The sequence below is a fragment of the Mus musculus genome, chromosome 5 (genome assembly GCF_000001635.26).
Source record: "Mus musculus strain C57BL/6J chromosome 5, GRCm38.p6 C57BL/6J".
In the NCBI taxonomy this organism is placed as follows: Eukaryota; Metazoa; Chordata; class Mammalia; order Rodentia; family Muridae; genus Mus; species Mus musculus.
In genome coordinates, this window is record NC_000071.6 from 135,182,524 (window position 1) to 135,200,975 (window position 18,452).

The window sequence follows — 18,452 nt, forward strand, 5'->3', positions numbered from 1 at the left end:
TCATGACCAGAGGGGTTCTACCTTCCATACCACTTGAAACAAGGCACACTAGTGTACTTGTGGCACTGGAGATGGGTAGGCAGGAAGACCAGGGTCAGCCCTAACATGGTGGCACATGCCTTTAATCTCAGCACTTGAGAGGTAGAGGCAGGAGAATTTCTGTGAATTCAAGGCTGGTCTACATAGTTCTAGGTCAGCCAGAGCTACACTCTGACTCAAGAAAAAAGAAAGAAAGAAAAGAAAAGTTTAGGATGATCCTTTAGGCCAGCCTAGATTCCAAAGGACCCTGTCTCACAAACGAAGAAGGAACTGGAAACTCAGTTCCGCAGTTGAGAGCACTCCTTTAGAGCGGACTCGGGTTCAATTCCCAGAACCCACATGGATGCTAACAATGAAGGGTAACTTCAGTCCCAGGAGCTATGACATCTGCTTGTGGCCTCTGAGAGCGTGGCACACCTGTAGTGCAGTCATAAACAGAGACTAAACACTCATCCACATAAATAGTAAAACTTGGCCGGGCATAGTGGCATGCACCTTTAATCCTAGCACTAGAGAGGCAAAAAGCAAGTGACTGTGGGTTTGAGGCCCTGGTCTACAGAGTTCCAGGGCAGCCAGAGCTACATCTTGGAACTCTCTCAAAAGTAAATAAGATAATAACAAAAGATTCAGCTTGGTCATGTAGCTTTAAATGGCGCTTTTCCCGGCAGGAAACCAGCGACTGCTAACTGGGGAGCAGACACAGGAGGAGGTCTGTAGAGGATCCCTAGAAACTGCTGGCTTCAATCTCTGTCCTTTAGTATTAATTTGTTTATTCAAATGGGACAGAGCCTACATGGAATGAGTAATCATGCTAAAATTATGATTTACAAAGAAAAAAAAATAGTTGCACTGGGGGTGTAGCTCAGCTGGTAGAGAGAGCTTGCCTCTCATTCGAGAAGCCTCGAGTTGGACAGAGGCCCTGAACAGCAGAAATGGGGCAGCACACCACACCTGTGAGCCAGGCTCTGGGTGGCGAAACCAGAAGATGAGAGGTTTAAGGTCATTTTCACAGCTTTACAGTAAGACAGGCCAGCCTGGCTTGAAAGAGATCCTGCCTCAAAAACAAATCCAAAGCCTTGAGTTGTGCATTCTGTCAGAGGTGGGGGAGGGACTCAAAGGCCTGCCCCTCCCTGGGAATCTAGGAGAGTCAAAGCTGCTGGGAGAGGGAGCAGCATCTTCAGTGGTGTGGTGGCCTGTACATAAGCCCTCATCCATGCTCCTGCTAGGGGGCAGCACAAAACGCATTCTTTCTCTCTCACTCTCTCCGCCCCCTCCCCTCCCCCCCCCCCCCCCCAGAAAAACAAACAAGGGGCTGGTTAAGAGGACTGTTTGCTCTTCAGAGGTCATGAGTTCAATTCCCAGCAACCACATGGTGGCTCACAACCATTGGTAATTAGTTCAGGACATCAAAAGGAGGTTAAGAAAAAAAAGAAAAAGAAAAACAAAAAGAAAAAAAACAAAAAACAAAAAGCAAACCCTCAAAGATAACAATAACAAAACCAACAAGACAAAACATGAAGCAAAATAATAATAATACCAAAAATAATACCAAAAACAACAAAATATGAAAGTAGGTCCCTGTAGTGGTACATGGGAGGCAGAGGCAGGGAGATTTCTGAGTTTGAGGCCAGCCTGGTCTACAGAGTGAGTTCCAGGACAGCCAGGGGCACACACAGAATCCCTGTCTCGGAAAACCAAAAACAAACCAAACCAAACCAAAATTAAAATAACAAACAAACAAACCAGGCCAGGCAGTTAATACCAGCACTTGGGAGGCAGAGACAGGAAGATTTCTGAGTTTGAGGCCAGTCTGGTCTACAGAGTGAGTTCTAGAACAGCCAGGGCTACACAGAGAAGCCCTGTCTCAAAAGAAATACACACACACACACACACACACACACATATACATATTTATTATGAAAATGTTTGATGAACTCATTATTACACAAATACATATAAACAATATATGCTTTTTTTTTTTTTTTTTTTTTTTTTGAGACAGGACTTCTCTGTATAGCCCTCGCTGTTCAGGAACTCACTTTGTAGTCTCAGCACTAGTTAGCAGAAGGGACCAGGAGGAACACAAGCAGAAGTTCTCAGCTGTACCTCTCATGAGGAAGTGAAGATCAGCGAAGAGTGGATACTAACAAGCATTGCTCAGCCGGCTATCCCAGCAAGCAAGCTCAGCCTCTGTTATTGTCTGTTGAGTCCTTTGAGTTTTTTGGTGTATTTCTCTCTATGGAGTCCTGACAAATGTAGCCCAACTACAAAATATAAGGTGGACCGATACATGTGTGTCATTAGTGAAGAATCCTTCATCATATGTCCTTTCACAAGCTTGCAGAACATTCTTTCTCACATGTCTGCTTCAGTGAAACATTCCTTCACATGTTTGCCCCAGCAAAACACCATCCAACACAACTGGCTTTCCAAAGAACCCTCAAATTCCCACTTCAGATGGGTGTGCTTAGAACAATTGGAAGAAAAGATTCAGAAGGCAATGAGCAATCCAAGGTACAGAGGAGAGGTGGATGCAGCTAGGAGACTGAGGCAGGAGGCCTGTGGTTTGAGGCTGGCCTGGCTACATGGCATGAACCTGTCTCACAAAACCAGGATGGCAGTGCCAGGTGGTTCTGTCCCGGCCCAGTAAGCGCATTTTTCTTTACCTTCCCTTTTTTCTTTCATTTCTCCTTTCCTTCTTTTGCTTCCTGTCCCTACTCCACCCCCTTTATGATAGGCCATAGTCCTGCCTGACAAGTTGCCTCTCCTTCCCAGTGCTGGCATTCTGATCTTCACGACCACCTAGTATCAGATCCTCAACTCTCCAGCTTTTACTATTATTTTCTTGTGTGTGTGTCTGTGTGTGAATGTATGTTTTGCCTGTGTGTCTGTGCCCTACATGTGTACAGTGCCCAAGGAGACCAGAAGAGAGTGTCAGATCCTCTGGGACTGAACTTACAGATTGTTGTGAGCCACCATGTGGGTGCTGGGACTCAAACTCTAGTTCCCAGCAAGAGTAGCCAGTACTCTTAATTTTGAGTCATATCTCTGGCCCCAACGTTTATTTATTTATACATACATATCCTTTAATAGGATTTTAATTAATGAACTATACATTTAAATTTATTATTGTTATTGTTGGTTTCAGAGTCTCACTATGTACTTATTTATGTGAAGAGGTGGGGGTGGAGTGGGGGTGTGAAGGCATGCCCACATGCCTTCAGAGACCAAAAGAGGGCGCTAGAGCGTCTTTGACCTTTTGAACTGGAGTTAGTAATGGTTGAGAGCCATTGCATGTGGATGCTGGAATCCAACTCAGGTCTTCTGCAAGAGCAGTATGTGTTAACCTTAAGCCATCCCTTTAGGCCCATCTTTTTTAATAGTACATTTATTTTTATTTTAAATTATGTGTATGGGGGGGGTATGTATACAGGGTTGCAAGAATCTACTGCTCTGGAGTCACAGGCGATTGTGATCCTCCAACACAAAAACTGTGAATCAGACCCAGAATCTCTGGAAGAACTCTTAATTGCATGCGGAGTCACTTCTCCAGCCCCATGAGCTTAATACATATGTTTTCTAACATAGCTTTATTTATTTATTGTTATAGGGATTTGCTATTCAGCCTGTAAGACTGTAGCCCAGGTTAGTCACAAACTCACTTAGGACCGTCCAGCTTCAAAAACCTGCATCACTTAGTTGCACTATATACACACACACATATATATATATACACACACATATATATGAATGAATATAGTCTTTTACATATGTACATACAGAAAACCTTCTTTATTATTCTTCCGTTTATTTTACTTTCAAGATTTATTTTTAAATTGTGTATGTGTGCACACGTGGTGGGGGATGTTACGTGCACGTGAGTACGTGCACCTGAGGAGGCAAGAGGAATGGGAACTCCTGGAGCTGCAGCCGGAGGCAGGTTCCAGCTACCCGATGTGGGAGCTAAGAATTGAACTTGGGTCCTCTGAACGAGTACAAGATCTTAGCCCCTGAGTCTGCTCTGCGGCTCTTCCTCCACATATTTTTAAAGAAAGTTCTTCATTATCCTTCCCTGTAGTCCTTAAAAAACAGGCTGTTAATCTCCATTTCTCAATTACAGTGATGCCGCGTCGGGGAAGGTTGGGGTCCTAGTCGCCCCAATGCGGAACTTCAGTTTGGAGAGGGCCTGAGTTACTTCCCGCCCAGTACAGCTCCACCCGCGCATCCCCGGGCGTGGCCGAGCGCGGCCCCTTTAAGAAGGGGGGCGGAGCGCGAGTGGAAAGACAAAGCCCCTGGCCGCGCGCTCCCCCTCCCCCCTCCGGCGCAGCACACGGACAGTGAGTGCCCGGATGTCGGTGTCGCCGTCGGTGACAGATGGCGCAATGTCTGTATCAGTGACAGGGCTTTTTGCTCTGACCTCTTTGAGTCTTCCGCTTTTCGTCCTCCCCCTCCTACTGCTGTCCCATTACTTTTGAAGTCCGCCACTGGAGGCCCGCACGCCCGTCCCCGGCTCTTACATAACGTGACCTTTCACCTTTTCAGACTGCCCTCTGCTGCGCTGCAACTCAACTTCGCGGCTGGAGCCCAGGGGGCGGGACTCGACCTCGGAGCGGCAGCCTCTCTGAGCCAATAGGCTGCGAAGGCCGACGAGCCCTCCGCCTATCGGAGCCTCCGCCCCAGGGCGCCACGGAGAAGCAAGTTAGTCTGTGCGCTGGCCCGGCAGCGGGGGGGAGGAAGGGAATCTCCCGCCATTTTTCAATAATTTCCTCCCGTGCCCGCTGGAGAGGAGTCGTGACTGGCGGCCGCCGCGGCGGAGATCGGCGTGAGGTGAAAGGCGCCGGAAGGGGCGAGGAGAATCTCTCCGTTTTCTCCCCTCGAGGCGTCCCCCTGGCTTCCATGGCCGTGGCGCGGTCCCGCCAGCTCTGAGGGAAGCCGGAGTTCGCGCCGCCCTCTCACCCCTCCCCTCCCCCATCGCCCCGGGAGCCAGGCGCCTCGCTCGCTCGCTCGCCCCGGGGCTGCCGGGGCCTAGCGCTGCGCAGCAGAGCGGCCGAGCCTTCGGCGCTCCGTCCCCTGCCGGCGCCGCCGCGATGGCGCCGCTGCTGGGCCGCAAGCCCTTCCCGCTGGTGAAACCGCTGCCCGGAGAGGAGCCGCTCTTCACCATCCCGCACACTCAGGAGGCCTTCCGCACCCGGGAGTATCCTTTCTCCGCGCGCGGTGTGGACGCTCGGCCGCGGCTGCGCAGGGCGAGGGATGGAGATGGCGAGATGCGAATGGGCCGCGCGCGGCTCGCGGGGCAGCTGTCACCGCACGGGGCCGTCCGCGGGCCGTGATGCCCGGGGCCCTGCTTTACCCGGGCTTGGGAGCTCCGCGGCGAGATCCCTCCGGGCCGTCTCCAGCCGTCCTTCCCGGAACCGCGCGCCTCCATCCCTTTTCCCCTTACTTTGTCCCCGGGGCCTCGGTGGTGATCGCAACACCAATCCCCTCCTCCCCAACTTGGCTTCGGGCCCTAAATGACTAGGGAGGGTAGCCGGGTTCCCTTTGCGCATTTTATTTCTCTCTCCTTTCATAGAAATGAAACCGTCAAGTTTAAGTTTTTGAAATTGTACCGGCGCAGCCGCGTGATCCGGCTTGTGCAAGCCTCTACTGCGTCTTGAGTGGGCTGTGCGGGGACACTGATGTGGCTTGTGGGTTTTGTTTTTCTCCTCCGGAGTGGACTTTAGGCCAGGGATGAACTGACAGAACCGTAAATCACAAAACCTGGCATTAACTTTTTACCCACTGAAGATGGGAAGGAGCAGAAAGGTACATTGATGGTTCTGGTGGCCATTTATTTCCTAGAGAACACAGAAGTTTGACACTTAGAAGTTTCATTTTTCCGTCTTTTTTTTTTTTTTTTTTTTTTTGAGGGAGCGCTTCATGTAGCACCGGCTGGCCTCGAACTCAGAGAGGCTGGACACTGCATTCCCGATCCTGTCTGTCTGTCTGCCTGTCTCTCTGTCTCTCAATCTCTCTCTCTCTCTCTCTCTCTCTCTCTCTCTCTCTCTCTCTCTGGTACGTGAAACTGGTGTTTTAGAATACAAAGTCAGCATTTCCAATCATTACTTTAAGATTTCTTGACCAAGCATAGCCTCTTAGTTAAAAGTTGTAGTACTTCCCCCCCCCCCCCCCCCGCCCCCGGTAGGGGGAATGTTGAATCTTTTAAGGCTTATTTGTTTTTTAAAAAGCTAAGTTTCCTTACCAAACTTGCCTGTCCTGCTATCTTTACCACCCCTTTTCCTTTGGAAAGATTAGGTAAGAGCAGGAAGGATTCAAGTGAAGTATTTCAGTTTGCTCTTGGCCTTTGCCTCTTTCCTGCTTTGTTTTTTGTTGTTTCATTTTTAATTGTCTTGTAACCTAGGTTGATGTCTAAGGTAGGTGTTGGAAGCTAAGTGTGACGTTTTCCTTCCTAACTTCCCAAGTGATGGAATTGCCGATCACCTGTGTAGATTTAATAAAATGTTCTGAATATTTAGGATACTTTTACTCCCCTTCCTTTCCTCAATATTTGGGGAATTTACCGTAGGGCCCTGCACTATTAGTAAGCTCCATCCTGGGCCCTCTGGTTTTTTATTTTGAGTCAGGGCATCATTAAAATTGCTGAGACTGGCTGGGAACTCACCATGTGGCTTAGGCAGGCCTTGAACTTTTGGTTCTCCTGCTTTAGCCTCCCTAGTATCTGGGATTAATAGACCTCAGGACCAGCCAGTACAGCTTCAGCCCTTCTAGCATCAGTTCTGAAAGGCAGTGTCCACCTACAGAGATTATTTTCCACCTTTTAATTTTGTCTGTATAGATGTTTCCCTGCCTATGTGTCTATGGAGCACTGTGTGTCTGGAGCACCCTGGAGGCCAGATTTGGATTGTGAGCTACTGTGAGGGTGCTGGGGATTGAACCCAGGTTCTGTGCACTTAACCTCACTGTTGACTCTAAGCCCCAGTTGGGTTTTTGTTTTTGTTTTCTCTTTCTTTCAGTAGGGTCTCACTGTGTGGCTCTGTCAAGGATGGAACATTTTGTAGAGCAGATTGGCCTGAAACTTAAAGATCTGCCATTCCATACCTGTTCTAAGTTCTGAGATGAAAGGGTTCTTGCAGCACCATGCCTGGCCTCCATGTAGGTGTTTGCTTATGTATGCTTATGGCATTTCTGAGCTGAAAAGGGTCTTAGAGGTGGTCCAGATTTCCTGTCTGCTTGCCCAGTGGGCCCAAGGGAATTGAAGTCGGTATGTTTAAAGTTCATGGACTCTTGTGTATAAATGATGAATGTTGGGATTACAATCCAGTGCTCTTTCAAGGATGTCACTGTAAATAAATGAAGGGAAGAACAGGAACTGTGGTACAGGATGGGGCCCAGGGCCCTGCATGTGCTCTGCAGGCTCTGACACACACCATGTTGCCTTTGAGCTCCTGAATCCTGCGACAGCCTCCCAAGTGAAGAGTTTCTGGGTTCTAGGGTCATAGTCATGTGCCACCATGCCACACATCCTCCTTTGCTTTTAACTGAATCAAAACTTTTTTTCTTTTAAAGATTTATATATTTTATGGACATGAGTGTTTTGCCTACATTTATATGTGTGAACCTTCTGTGTGCCTATACATGGTTTCCACATGTGTTAGCTGAGAACTGAACCTAGCTCCACAGCAAGTGCTCTTAACTGTTGAGCCACCCCCACACTTTTATTGAGATATTAGTCTACTCTGTGTCAGTTTGTGTTATAATTAGATGATATAAGGTGTATTTAGTTCTATGAAGTACATTATTCTAAAGGTACCATACTTGCTTTTAAAACTATTTTCATGATGTCAGTAGAGTAAAACTTACTCCTGGGACTCTGACATAGTCTCCTTACATGTCAGTTATCTATGTATCTATCTACTTACTTATTTATTTAGGCAGGGTGTCACTATGCAACCTTGACTGGCCAAGTCCAGACTGGTTTAAACTCCGAGGTTTGCTATCCTTGGTATCATGGTACCATACCCAGCTGATTCTTTGACCTATTGATGGTCATACTAATATTATCAGAGGTAAGTCTTTTTTTTTTTTAAGATTTATTTATTATTATATATAACTACACTGTAGCTGCTTCAGACACACCAGAAGAGGGAGTCAGATTTCATTACGGATGGTTGTGAGCCACCATGTGGTTGCTGGGATTTGAATTCAGGTCCTTTGTAAGAGCAGTCAGTGCTCTTACCTGTTGAGCCATCTCACCAGCCCCAGAGGTAAGTCTGAGACATTTGAAACATAGCCAGCTAATTTAGAATTATTAACAAAGGCATTGTTTATTATTTATTTATTGTCTGGAGGTGGGTTGGGTGTATATGCTTTGATGCACATTGTGGAGCAAGCAGGCACCATCATAGTACTGTTTCCCTAATCTTGCAAACATTTTCTTAATGAAAACTGAAACCTGAACCATTTTAAATGGTATACATTTAATAGACATTTGTTTAGAATTTCCTCTACCAGTATTTAGGACTTTTAGATAAATGAATTATTTTTTAAAAGATGATATTTAGAGGAAATTGCTCTCCTGGAAATTCCCAGAAGCAGGGAGCATATTGAGAGTAGTTTTGAGTTCTGGACCGTGTGGCTGGCTGGTTGGCATGTTTCATTATGAGTGGTTCCATAGAGGATAGCAGATGTATGGTTGAGCAACAGCTGTATTGGAAGTATCACCACTCCTCAATTTATATTTAGGGTTATACATATATATATTTAAAAGATTCATTTATTTATTATATTTAAGTACACTGTAGCTGTCTTCAGACACTCCAGAAGAGGGCATCAGATTTCATTATGGATGGTTATGAGCCACCATGTGGTTGCTGGGATTTGAACTCGGGACCTTTGGAAGAGCAGTCGGCACTCTTAACCACTGAGCCATCTCACCAGCTCTTAGGGTTATATTTTAATAAGAGTAATTTTCTCCTCATTTTGACTGCATGTTTAGCTATAACAACTTTTTCTATTTTAACTTAAAGCCGTGAGTATGTTCTTAAAAGGTACCTTGTATGCCTTCATTGAATTAATTGACAGTGGAAGCTTACTGGCCGCTTATGGCTGTAATCCCTGCATTCCAAAGCTAAGGCAGGAGGAAAGGGGGCTTTAGGCCAGCCTGGCTACAAGGGAGACCTTTTCTCAAAAACAGAAGGGCTGGAGAGATGGCAGTGTTAAGAGCACTACCATAGGTCTACCATAGAAACCCCGGATTGCAGGCTCAAAACCTGTAAATCCAGCTCCAAGGGAGCATAATGCCCTCTTCTGGCTTCTGTGGGTACTACACATACATGGCATGCTTCATTCACAGACACCAGCACACTCAAAATTTTTTAATAAGATTCATTTTATTTTATGTATATGAATATACTGTAGCTGTCTTCAGACTCACTAGAAGAGGGCATCAGATCCCATTACAGATGTTTATTAGCCACCATGTGGTTTCTGGGAATTGAACTCAGGACCTCTAGAAGAGCAATCAGTGCTCTTAACTGCTGAGCCATCATCTCTCCAGCCCCCCAATTTTTTTTTTCAAGATTTATTTATTTGGTGTATGTGAGTACACTTTCACTGTCTTAGGGCAGACCGGAAGAGAGCATCAGATCCCATTACAGATGGTTGTGAGCCACCATGTGGTTGCTGGGAATTGAATTCAGACCTCCGAAAGAGCAGTCAGTGAGTGCTTATAACCTCTGAGCCATCTCTCCGGCCCCAAAATTTTTAATCTTAAAAGAAGGAAACTGGAAGTTTCAGATAATACACGAATTTAATGATTGTATGTTTTCACTATCATAGGTTATCAATTGCACTTTACCTTTGTACCTATGGATAGTCTTCCGTAGGGGTAGTACCATAGGCAAGACACTTACTAGAATAACATTAATTGATTAGAGTCAGGTTGGTGTATATTTTTGGTTGCTGTTGCTTTTATGTGTCTGAGTGTTTATGGACATAAATGTGTGTATGGTAACCATGGAGATAAGAAGAAAGGGTTGGATCCCCTGGGACTGTAGTTACAGACAGTTTCAAGCTTCCATGTGAGTGCTAGAAATTGAAACCAGATCCTCCTTGAGAGTGGCCAGTGCTCTTCAACATTGAGCCATTTCTCCAGCCCTGTTTGTTTTGAGACAGGGTCTCACTGTGTCTGGCCTTGCAGAGATCCATCTACCTCTGCCTCCCAAATGCATGTGCCACCATGTCTAGCCCTCCACTCTGTTTTTTGTTTTGTTTTGTTTTGGTGTTTGTTTGTTTTTGAGAACCCCCAGCAATCCTCCTGCCCTGCCTCACTATTGCTGGGATTAAAAGCATTTGCCACCACTGACTCAGCTGGAGTTATGGTCTGGCTTATGGAACCCAGGCTGGCTTTTACTTGATTTTGACCGTTGTGACTGGCCTGGAGCTTTTAGGCAGCCCCTCCAGCTTTAGCCTCCAACAGCTTTTGATATTTGGTCATAAGATCTGTTAAGTAAAACTGGGTTTCAAAAGAAGCAGGAGCTGGAGCTAGCGACAGCCTAATGTAGACTCATGCTTTTGTTGTGTGCATCAGTAGTCATGTGTGCTCAAGTTTAGAAACAACTGTTTTAGGAACTTTGTAGTATGCTCTGGGAACTCTTATATGGTTTACTGAGGGGCCATTATTTGTACAGTAAATCTGGCTCTAAACAGACTGAGTAGAGCATGTTTGAAGAGTTGGGTAGCTGTAAATAGTGTTAACTTATAGTTCTGAATATTTTTTTTAAGCCAGGATTTCTTGAACCCTGGTTGTCCTGGAACATGCCTGATAGGCCTGGCTAGCCTCAAACTCAAGAGATCTGCCTCCAAGTGCTGGGATTAAAGTTGTGGGTCACCAATCCTGATTTTGAATAAATCTTTAAAAACTTAAAAAAACAATTACTTTATCTGTGTTTTGTTGGCATATATATCTGTGCACCATGTACATGTCTGGTGCCCTCAGATGCCAGAAGAGAAGAGGTTACATCTCCCGGAACTAGCGTTAAGGATGTTTGTGAGCCACTATATAGGTGCTGGGAATAAAATCCAGATTACCTGGAAGAGCAGCCAGTGCTCTTAACCACTGAGCCGTCTCTTCAGATCCCCAAATTGTTGTTTTGGTAGGGTTTGTTTAATTATAGCCCCTGCTGGTTTCAAACTTTCTGTGTGGCCCAGGCTAGCTTTCAACATGGGGCAGTCTTCCTGCTTCTCCCTCCCATATATTGAAATTACAAATGTATGACTTAATACATGATCCCAGATTACAGTTGATCATTGGCACTGTGATCCAAAGAGAGAAAAGATAGAATTAAAAAGCAAATCTGAGAGTTGGCGCTATTAGAACTCTTAGGATTATTGTTCTGTTTGTTTGTGACAGGGTCCAGCCTCAGGATTGGTGGGATTGTAAGTGTGTGCTACCACGCCCATCTTTAGTTGCATGTTTTGTTTTTGTTTTTGAGCAATTAATGTGTATGGGGATTTCTCCTGCGTGTATGTATGTATGTATGTATGTGCACCAAACCACATGCATGTCTAGTGTCTGGATGTCAGAGAGAGCATCAGATTTCCTGGAGCACTACAGATGGTTGTGAATGAGTTCCGGCAACAGAACATAGGCTCTCTGTAGCAACATTAGGTGGTCTTAACCACAGAGCTCTCTCTCCAGCCCTTTTACTTTAAGTATTTTACTTTACTACTTAAGTCTTCATATGCTGTTGGACCACTTTTCAGACTTTCAGTGTCTTGGTTAGTGTTTTGTTGCTGTAATGACACCATGACCACAGCAGCGCTTATCAAAGAGAACATTTAATTGGGGCTACTTACAGTTTGAGAGGTTTAATCCATTGTCATGGTGGGAAATATGGCAGGAATAAGGTGGCAAGCAAACAGTAACATTTCTGCATCCAGATCTGGAGGCAACAGGAAGAGAGGACTCTGGGATTGGCTTGTGGTTTTTGAAGCCCCAAAGCCCACCTCCTTGACCCTTTATCCTACAAATCTACACCTACCACCGACTCTTACTACATCTCAGGTAGTTACGCACTAATGACCAAGCATCAAATGTATCGCCCTCTTGAGACCATTCTCAATTAAACCACAGTCAGGTACTTTTGAAAGAAACCAGCCTTATTAGGTTGAAGAGAATAAAGCAGTATATTGTGGTAAGGAGAAAAGTTCTTGGAGTCAAGAAAAGTAAGTGTATAATGATATAGTCAAGGACTTGAAAGTACCTGATTAGTTATAGATTGCTTAACCTTTTGAGAATTGCTTTGACATTTTGTCTCGATTACATGTGCAGCAGTTGCTGAGACAGAAGCACCTCAGTTGACATTTTCTGTGAGTGGTTACTTGTAGTGACTGACTTCTGGTGACCTAAAATCTAAAACAGAATCGGGGCTGCTGACTCAATACCCTTTAACAGGCTAACCCCTACCCCCACCCCCTTTTGTTTTGTTTTTGCTTTTTGAGGCAGGATTTCATTTGGCCCAAGCTAGTCTCAAACTCCTTGTGTAACTGAGGATGACCTGGAACTCCTGATCTTCCTGCCCTTGCCTCCTAGGTTCTGGGATTATAGGTGATGCCACAACTGACTTTAAATACGTTGAGCCAAGATGAAACATGTGTGGAACATACGGGGATTGGCAGGTGACTCTAGTTGCAGCTCAGTTTTCTTTCTTGTATAGCATCTGTTACTATTGGTACACAGAAGTAAACTAGTTGCTTGTTATTTGAATTTGAGTATGCCTGCCTGCCAGTGAGTTCCAGTTGGGATGGCAGGAATTTGCCATAGTAAGGCACTAGTGTCGTGTCTTCTCCCGTCTCACTCAGGAAGACTGAACAACTACTAAATGCTTTGTGAGTTCAGTGTTATCAGGGCCAACATGAAGACTGGAATAAATAGTTTATCAAAGCTAGGTTTTAGGTTAGGTGTTCATGCATTTGACTGACTGACTTTGAATTGTGATACCGGCTTAAGCAGATGCCCTACTGCATGACAGTCCCAGCTTGGAATTTGTTTTTCAAGCCTTAGGAAGGAACAGGTGTTTCCAAGGTAGATAGAAAGGCTGGTGGTAAAGAGTCACTAGTCTGAATTTATCTCAAACTTTGATGTAGTCATCTTAACTGTAGACTGATATATTTTTTTTTAATAGCCCTGGCTGTCCTGGAACTCACTTTGTAGACCAGGCTGGCCTGGAACTCAGAAATCCACCTGCCTCTGCCTCCCAAGAGCTGGGATTGAAGGTGTGTGCCACTACCGCCCAGCCTGTAGACAGATTTTTTAAAATGTTATTAGGTTTATTTATCTCATTTTGTATGTAAAAATGAATGTTTTGTGTGTGTGTGTGTGTGTGTGTGTAAGTAAGTGTGTGAGTGCATGTACCATGTTAGTACCTGGTATCTGAAGTGGTCCAAAGGAGGTACTGAATCTCCTGGAATTGGTGTTACAGGTGGTTGTGAGTTACCATGAGGGTGTTCCTTGGAAGAGCAGCAAGTGCTCTTAACTGATGAGCTCTTACTCCTGAGCCCCTGTGGAATGATTCTTAAACTATTTGGCTATCTAAGCTGTGTTAGTTTCACTTAATCTTAGTCCGTATTCCTGTTGGGTATGGTTGTACAGCTTCATCTACAGAGTTCCAGGGCTGTAGAGAGAAACTCGGTCTTGAAAAACAACAACAACAAAAATGTGACCAGTTATTATCATTCTTCAATTATGATATACTTTGGATTTATGACTAAATAGACTTCATTTTTATTTTCTCTTGTTCTACCTTAAAGAAAAGATAGTTGGGCATTTTTCTATAATATAGATATGTCTTTTCTGAGTATATGTTGGGTGTTTTGTTGCTTGAATATTGTTTTCCTGAGCCACTGCTGACAGAGAGTATGAAGCCCGCCTGGAAAGATACAGTGAACGCATTTGGACGTGTAAGAGTACAGGAAGCAGTCAGCTAACACACAAGGAGGCCTGGGAAGAGGAACAGGAAGTTGCTGAGCTGTGAGTATCAGAAGCCTTCCCCTTTGGCACCATCTTTCTACGTCAGGGAAGTTAGGTGGAGATAATACCTGTAAGGTGGTGTTTGTATTTATGTATTTGGGACTTGAATGTAATACATTGAGTTAGTGTGCTGTGCTCAGAGTGCTCGTCGGTTAGTAGCATTTTGCTGGTATTTACTATGTATGTGTACTTACTGGGTATTTTACTAAGCCTTTGGGTGTTTATTTGTTTTTTGTTTTACCTTATAAATATTTTGAAAATATAATTCTAAGTAAAGGACTGATATGCTCTAGAAGTAATATCAAGGCAGCAAAGAAAAACCAGACTAAATCTATATTGGCCACAGGTTCTATAAAGTATATGATTTGGTAATTAAGAATGTTAGAAGTAATGGGGGATTATTGAAAAAGAGAGAAGGGTCTGAAGGAGGCAGAGCAGACAATTCTGAGTTTAGTGCCCACTGGTCTACATAGAGAGTTCCAGGGCAACACATTGAGACCCTTAAAAAGCAACATAATAGGGGAAGTGTTGAATTTATTGGTAGTATGCCTATTATTTTTATTTATGAGTGAGAAAGCTAACCTGGATGGATTAATCTGACAAGTATTTAAGAGTTCTTAGTTTGTTTTCTTCTGAAAACTGATGTGTCTTTCACTGCTTATCTCCTGCTCTCCTTTCCACACTGGCCTCGAGCTAAGAGATCTTGGTTTGGCCACCAGGGCTGGTTGTTTTGGTTTTGTTTTGTTTTATTTTATTTTATTTTGTTTGTTGTTGTTGCTTGTGAACTACCATGCCCTGGTAGCTGCAGTTTCTTTATTATCATTTTCTTTGGTTTTTTATTTTATTTTTTAAGATGTATTTACTTTCTGTTTATGAGTATTTTGCCTACATGTATGTATGCACACTACATGCTTGCTTGGCATAGAAGGAGGTCAGAAGAAGGCATCACACTCCTTGGAACTGGAGTTGCAGACAGCTGTGAGTTCTTAAATGTGTGCTAGAGACTGAATTTGGGTTCTGAGAACAGCAAATACTCTTAACTGCTGAACCCTCGCTCCAGACCCACTTTGGGCTTTTTTTTTTTTTTTAAGATTTATTTATTAGTCTCAAGTATACACTGTTTCTCAGTCACACCAGAAGAAGGCATCAGATCCCATTACAGATAGTTGTGAGCCACCATGTGGTTGCTGGGATTTGAACTCAGGACCTTTGGAAGAGCAGTCAGTGCTCTTAACTGCTGAGCCATCTTTCCAGCCCCCCACTTTGGGCTTTTTAATCTTCCTTTATTTTCCAGTGCTTTACGTGTACTTGCTGAAGAAAGTTTCTTTGGGGGGCGAGGGAGTAAAACACATTGCATGAAATTTTCAAGTAATTTTTTTTAAAGGAAATATTTGTCACCCTAAAATTGCTGTAAATTATTGTCTTTTCTTTCTTTCTTTCTTTCTTTCTTTCTTTCTTTCTTTCTTTCTTTCTTTCTTTCTTTCTTTCTTTCTTTCTTTCTTTCTTTCTTTCTTTCAGTTTGAGTTGAAATCTCCTGCTAAAGGCTTTTGTATTTCCTTGCTAACTGTTGACCTTTATTTAGTTTGAAGGAAGAGTTTCCTAACTGGTATGAGAAGCTTGTTTTGGAAATGGTTCACCATAACACAGCCTCCTTAGAGAAGCTTGTCGACTCTGCCTGGTTAGAGATCATGACCAAATATGCCGTGGGGGAAGAGTGTGACTTTGAGGTAAGTCTGTATTCTTGTTTGTTTGTTTTTCGAGACAGGGTTTCTCTGTGTAGCCCTGGCTGTTCAGGAACTGGTCACTATAGATGAGGATGTCCTCAAACTCAGAGATTCACTTGACTGCTGGGATTAAAAGTGTGTGCCACCACCACCTGGCTTGTTTTTGGTTTGTTTTGGTTTGTTTTTTTTTTATTTTCTAAATTGATTGATTGATTGAGACTGCCTAGCTCTGTGGTCCAGCTAAAGTCAAAGTGATTTATTTGCCTGCCTCTGCTGGGATTAAAGGCATATACTACCATGTTTGGCTGAAGCTAACATTTTGTTTGTTTGTTTGTTTGTTTTTGTTTTTCGAGACAGGGTTTCTCTGTGTAGCCCTTGCTGTCCTGGAACTCACTCTGTAGACCAGGTTGGCCTCGAACTCAGAAATCCACCTGCCTCTGCCTCCCGAGTGCTGGGATTAAAGGCGTGCGCCACCACTGCCCGGCACAAACATTTTTTTTAAAAAAATACCTGTATGTTTGGGATAGCAGAGTCACTTTACATAAGGCAAAAGAATATGAAGAAAAGTAGTGAGGTAACATTTCAATAGGTATTCATGTTGACATGTATTAGATGAATTCAAGATAAGAAAATATCTGATCAACACTGGGCTTACTACTTTTTACTTTTGTCAGAGTAAAGAAAGTGCATTGTTTCTTAAGTTAGATGGATTCCTTTTTATTTTTGGAGACAGTTTCTCTGTGTAGCCCTGGCTGTCCTAGAACTTACTCTGTAGACCAGGCTGACCTTGAATTCAGATCCACCTGCCTCTGCCTCCTGAGTGCTGGGATCAAAGGCGTGCGCCACCACTAGTGCTGGGCTAGGGTGTGTTCTGAAACCTAGACTCTGTCCCGTTATTCACTGATCTCTGGTCCTTAGGTTGGTTGCCTTTTCTTTTCTTTTCTTTCTTTTCTTTTCACTGATCTTTTCTTTCTTTTGAAAGAGATGGTCTGGATTTGGAGTCCAGGTTGGCCTGGAGCTTGTAGTCCTACTTCAGCCTCCTCAGTGCACCACAGTGCCTGCCAGCGCTGTTTGATTTCCACCCCCTCCTCCCCACCCCATTAGGAAGGGAACCCTGGGCCTTACAAGCTTAGGGACCCTCCATCACATCTTTGGACTTTATGTTGCATTTTGGTTCTGAAAATTGTTACTGTATTTGGAGTGAGGAAATAAATACTTTATTTAGAGAATTTGATTTTATTAGTTTGTTGTTGTTTGACTTAGGATGTTGCTCTATATCCCATGCTGGTCCAGAACTTCCTGTGCAGCCCAGGCTGCCCTCTAGGTTGTGGGCATCTTGCCTCAGCCTCTCCAATATTGGGATTATAGCTGAAGAAGTATATGTATGATTTATTGTTTTGTTTTTGTTTTTTCCTAGACAAGGTTTCTCTGTGTAGCCCTGGCTGTCCTAGGACTCACTTTGTAGACCAGGCTGGCTTCAAACTCAGAAATCTGCCTGCCTCTGCCTCTCAAGTTCTAGGATTAAAGGCTTGCACCACCACTGCCCGGCTTTTCCTTTTTAAGAGCAGTGTGACAGATTTATTTAATACAATTTTTCATCATATTCATTTACTTATATGTTGTTCCTTGCATATATATGCACACTCCTGTACCTCAGAACCTGTGTGGAGGTTAGAGAACAACCTGTGGGAGTTGTTTCTTGGCTTCCAGCATATGGGAATTGAAAACTCAGTTTGCCAGGTTTGTTGGCACGTGCCTTTATCTGCTCAGCCATCTTGTCAGCCTGAACATAAATTTATTTAGGAGAAGTGAGAAAGAACTTCAGGGAGTTGAAGTGGCTCCAAAGGGAGGATGATCCAGGAAATGCTCTTCTAAGTAGGAGAAGAAATAAAGTAACCCCTTATCTTTGCAAGCTATTACCTAGATGCTGGTTTAAATAGCTACCCATCTTTGCAATCTCAGAGTGTGATTTTCAGGGGTTTTAGTGTTAGGCTATCTTGCTCAGGGGCAGAATGTGCTGTAGTAGCCAGTAAGAAGTGAGACTGACACTGAATTCATTTATGTCTCTGATACCTCACTCTGCTTGCACTTTATTTCACTGATGTATTTAATGAATTTACTCTTGTTTTTACTTTGTTATTTTATATTTTTTATTTGTAATGTCTGAAATTATCAGTGGTTTTGTTTATTGGTTGGTTTGGTTTGATCTTTGAGATTCTCATTCTGTATGCTAGGCTGGCCTTAAACTCTAAGTAGTTTTCTTGCCTCTGTCTCTTTTTGTTGTTTGAGGACAGGGTCTCTTTACATATCCCTGCCTGTATTAGAACTTAGAACTCACTCTATAGAACAGGCTGGCTTCCAACGCAAAGAAATCTGTTTGTGTAGATGATCACACCTCTGCCTTTTAAGTGTTACATCTTAACAACAACAACAAAAAACAGATGGAGGATTTAAATCGTGTAATTGAATTGAGTTTAGTAAAGGGACTTTTGAAATCAGACAAGAGTCTGATCAAGCACAAGCAACACTTCATAAGGAGAAGTCCTGGTTGCTATGAGCAATAGGGATATTGTCATTTCTAAACAAACCTCAGGGAAATAGAGGGAAGGTAGTGGCTCCAAATCATAGGAAAAGTAACTATAGTTATTAGACTAATTTAGTGA

General features: G+C 43.8%; 1 protein-coding gene across 1 annotated transcript in view; it reads left to right on the forward strand.

Moving 5' to 3' along the window:
• Window positions 1-4,799: 4,799 nt before the first annotated feature.
• Window positions 4,800-18,452, forward strand: part of Baz1b (bromodomain adjacent to zinc finger domain, 1B) — a 58,809-nt gene continuing 45,156 nt past the window's right edge. The window contains exons 1-3 of the mRNA NM_011714.2: window positions 4,800-5,233; window positions 13,949-14,065; window positions 15,648-15,792. Coding sequence (NP_035844.2) covers window positions 5,127-5,233; window positions 13,949-14,065; window positions 15,648-15,792 — 369 coding nt within the window. The 5' untranslated portion in view covers window positions 4,800-5,126. The remainder of the gene's footprint in view (window positions 5,234-13,948; window positions 14,066-15,647; window positions 15,793-18,452) is intronic.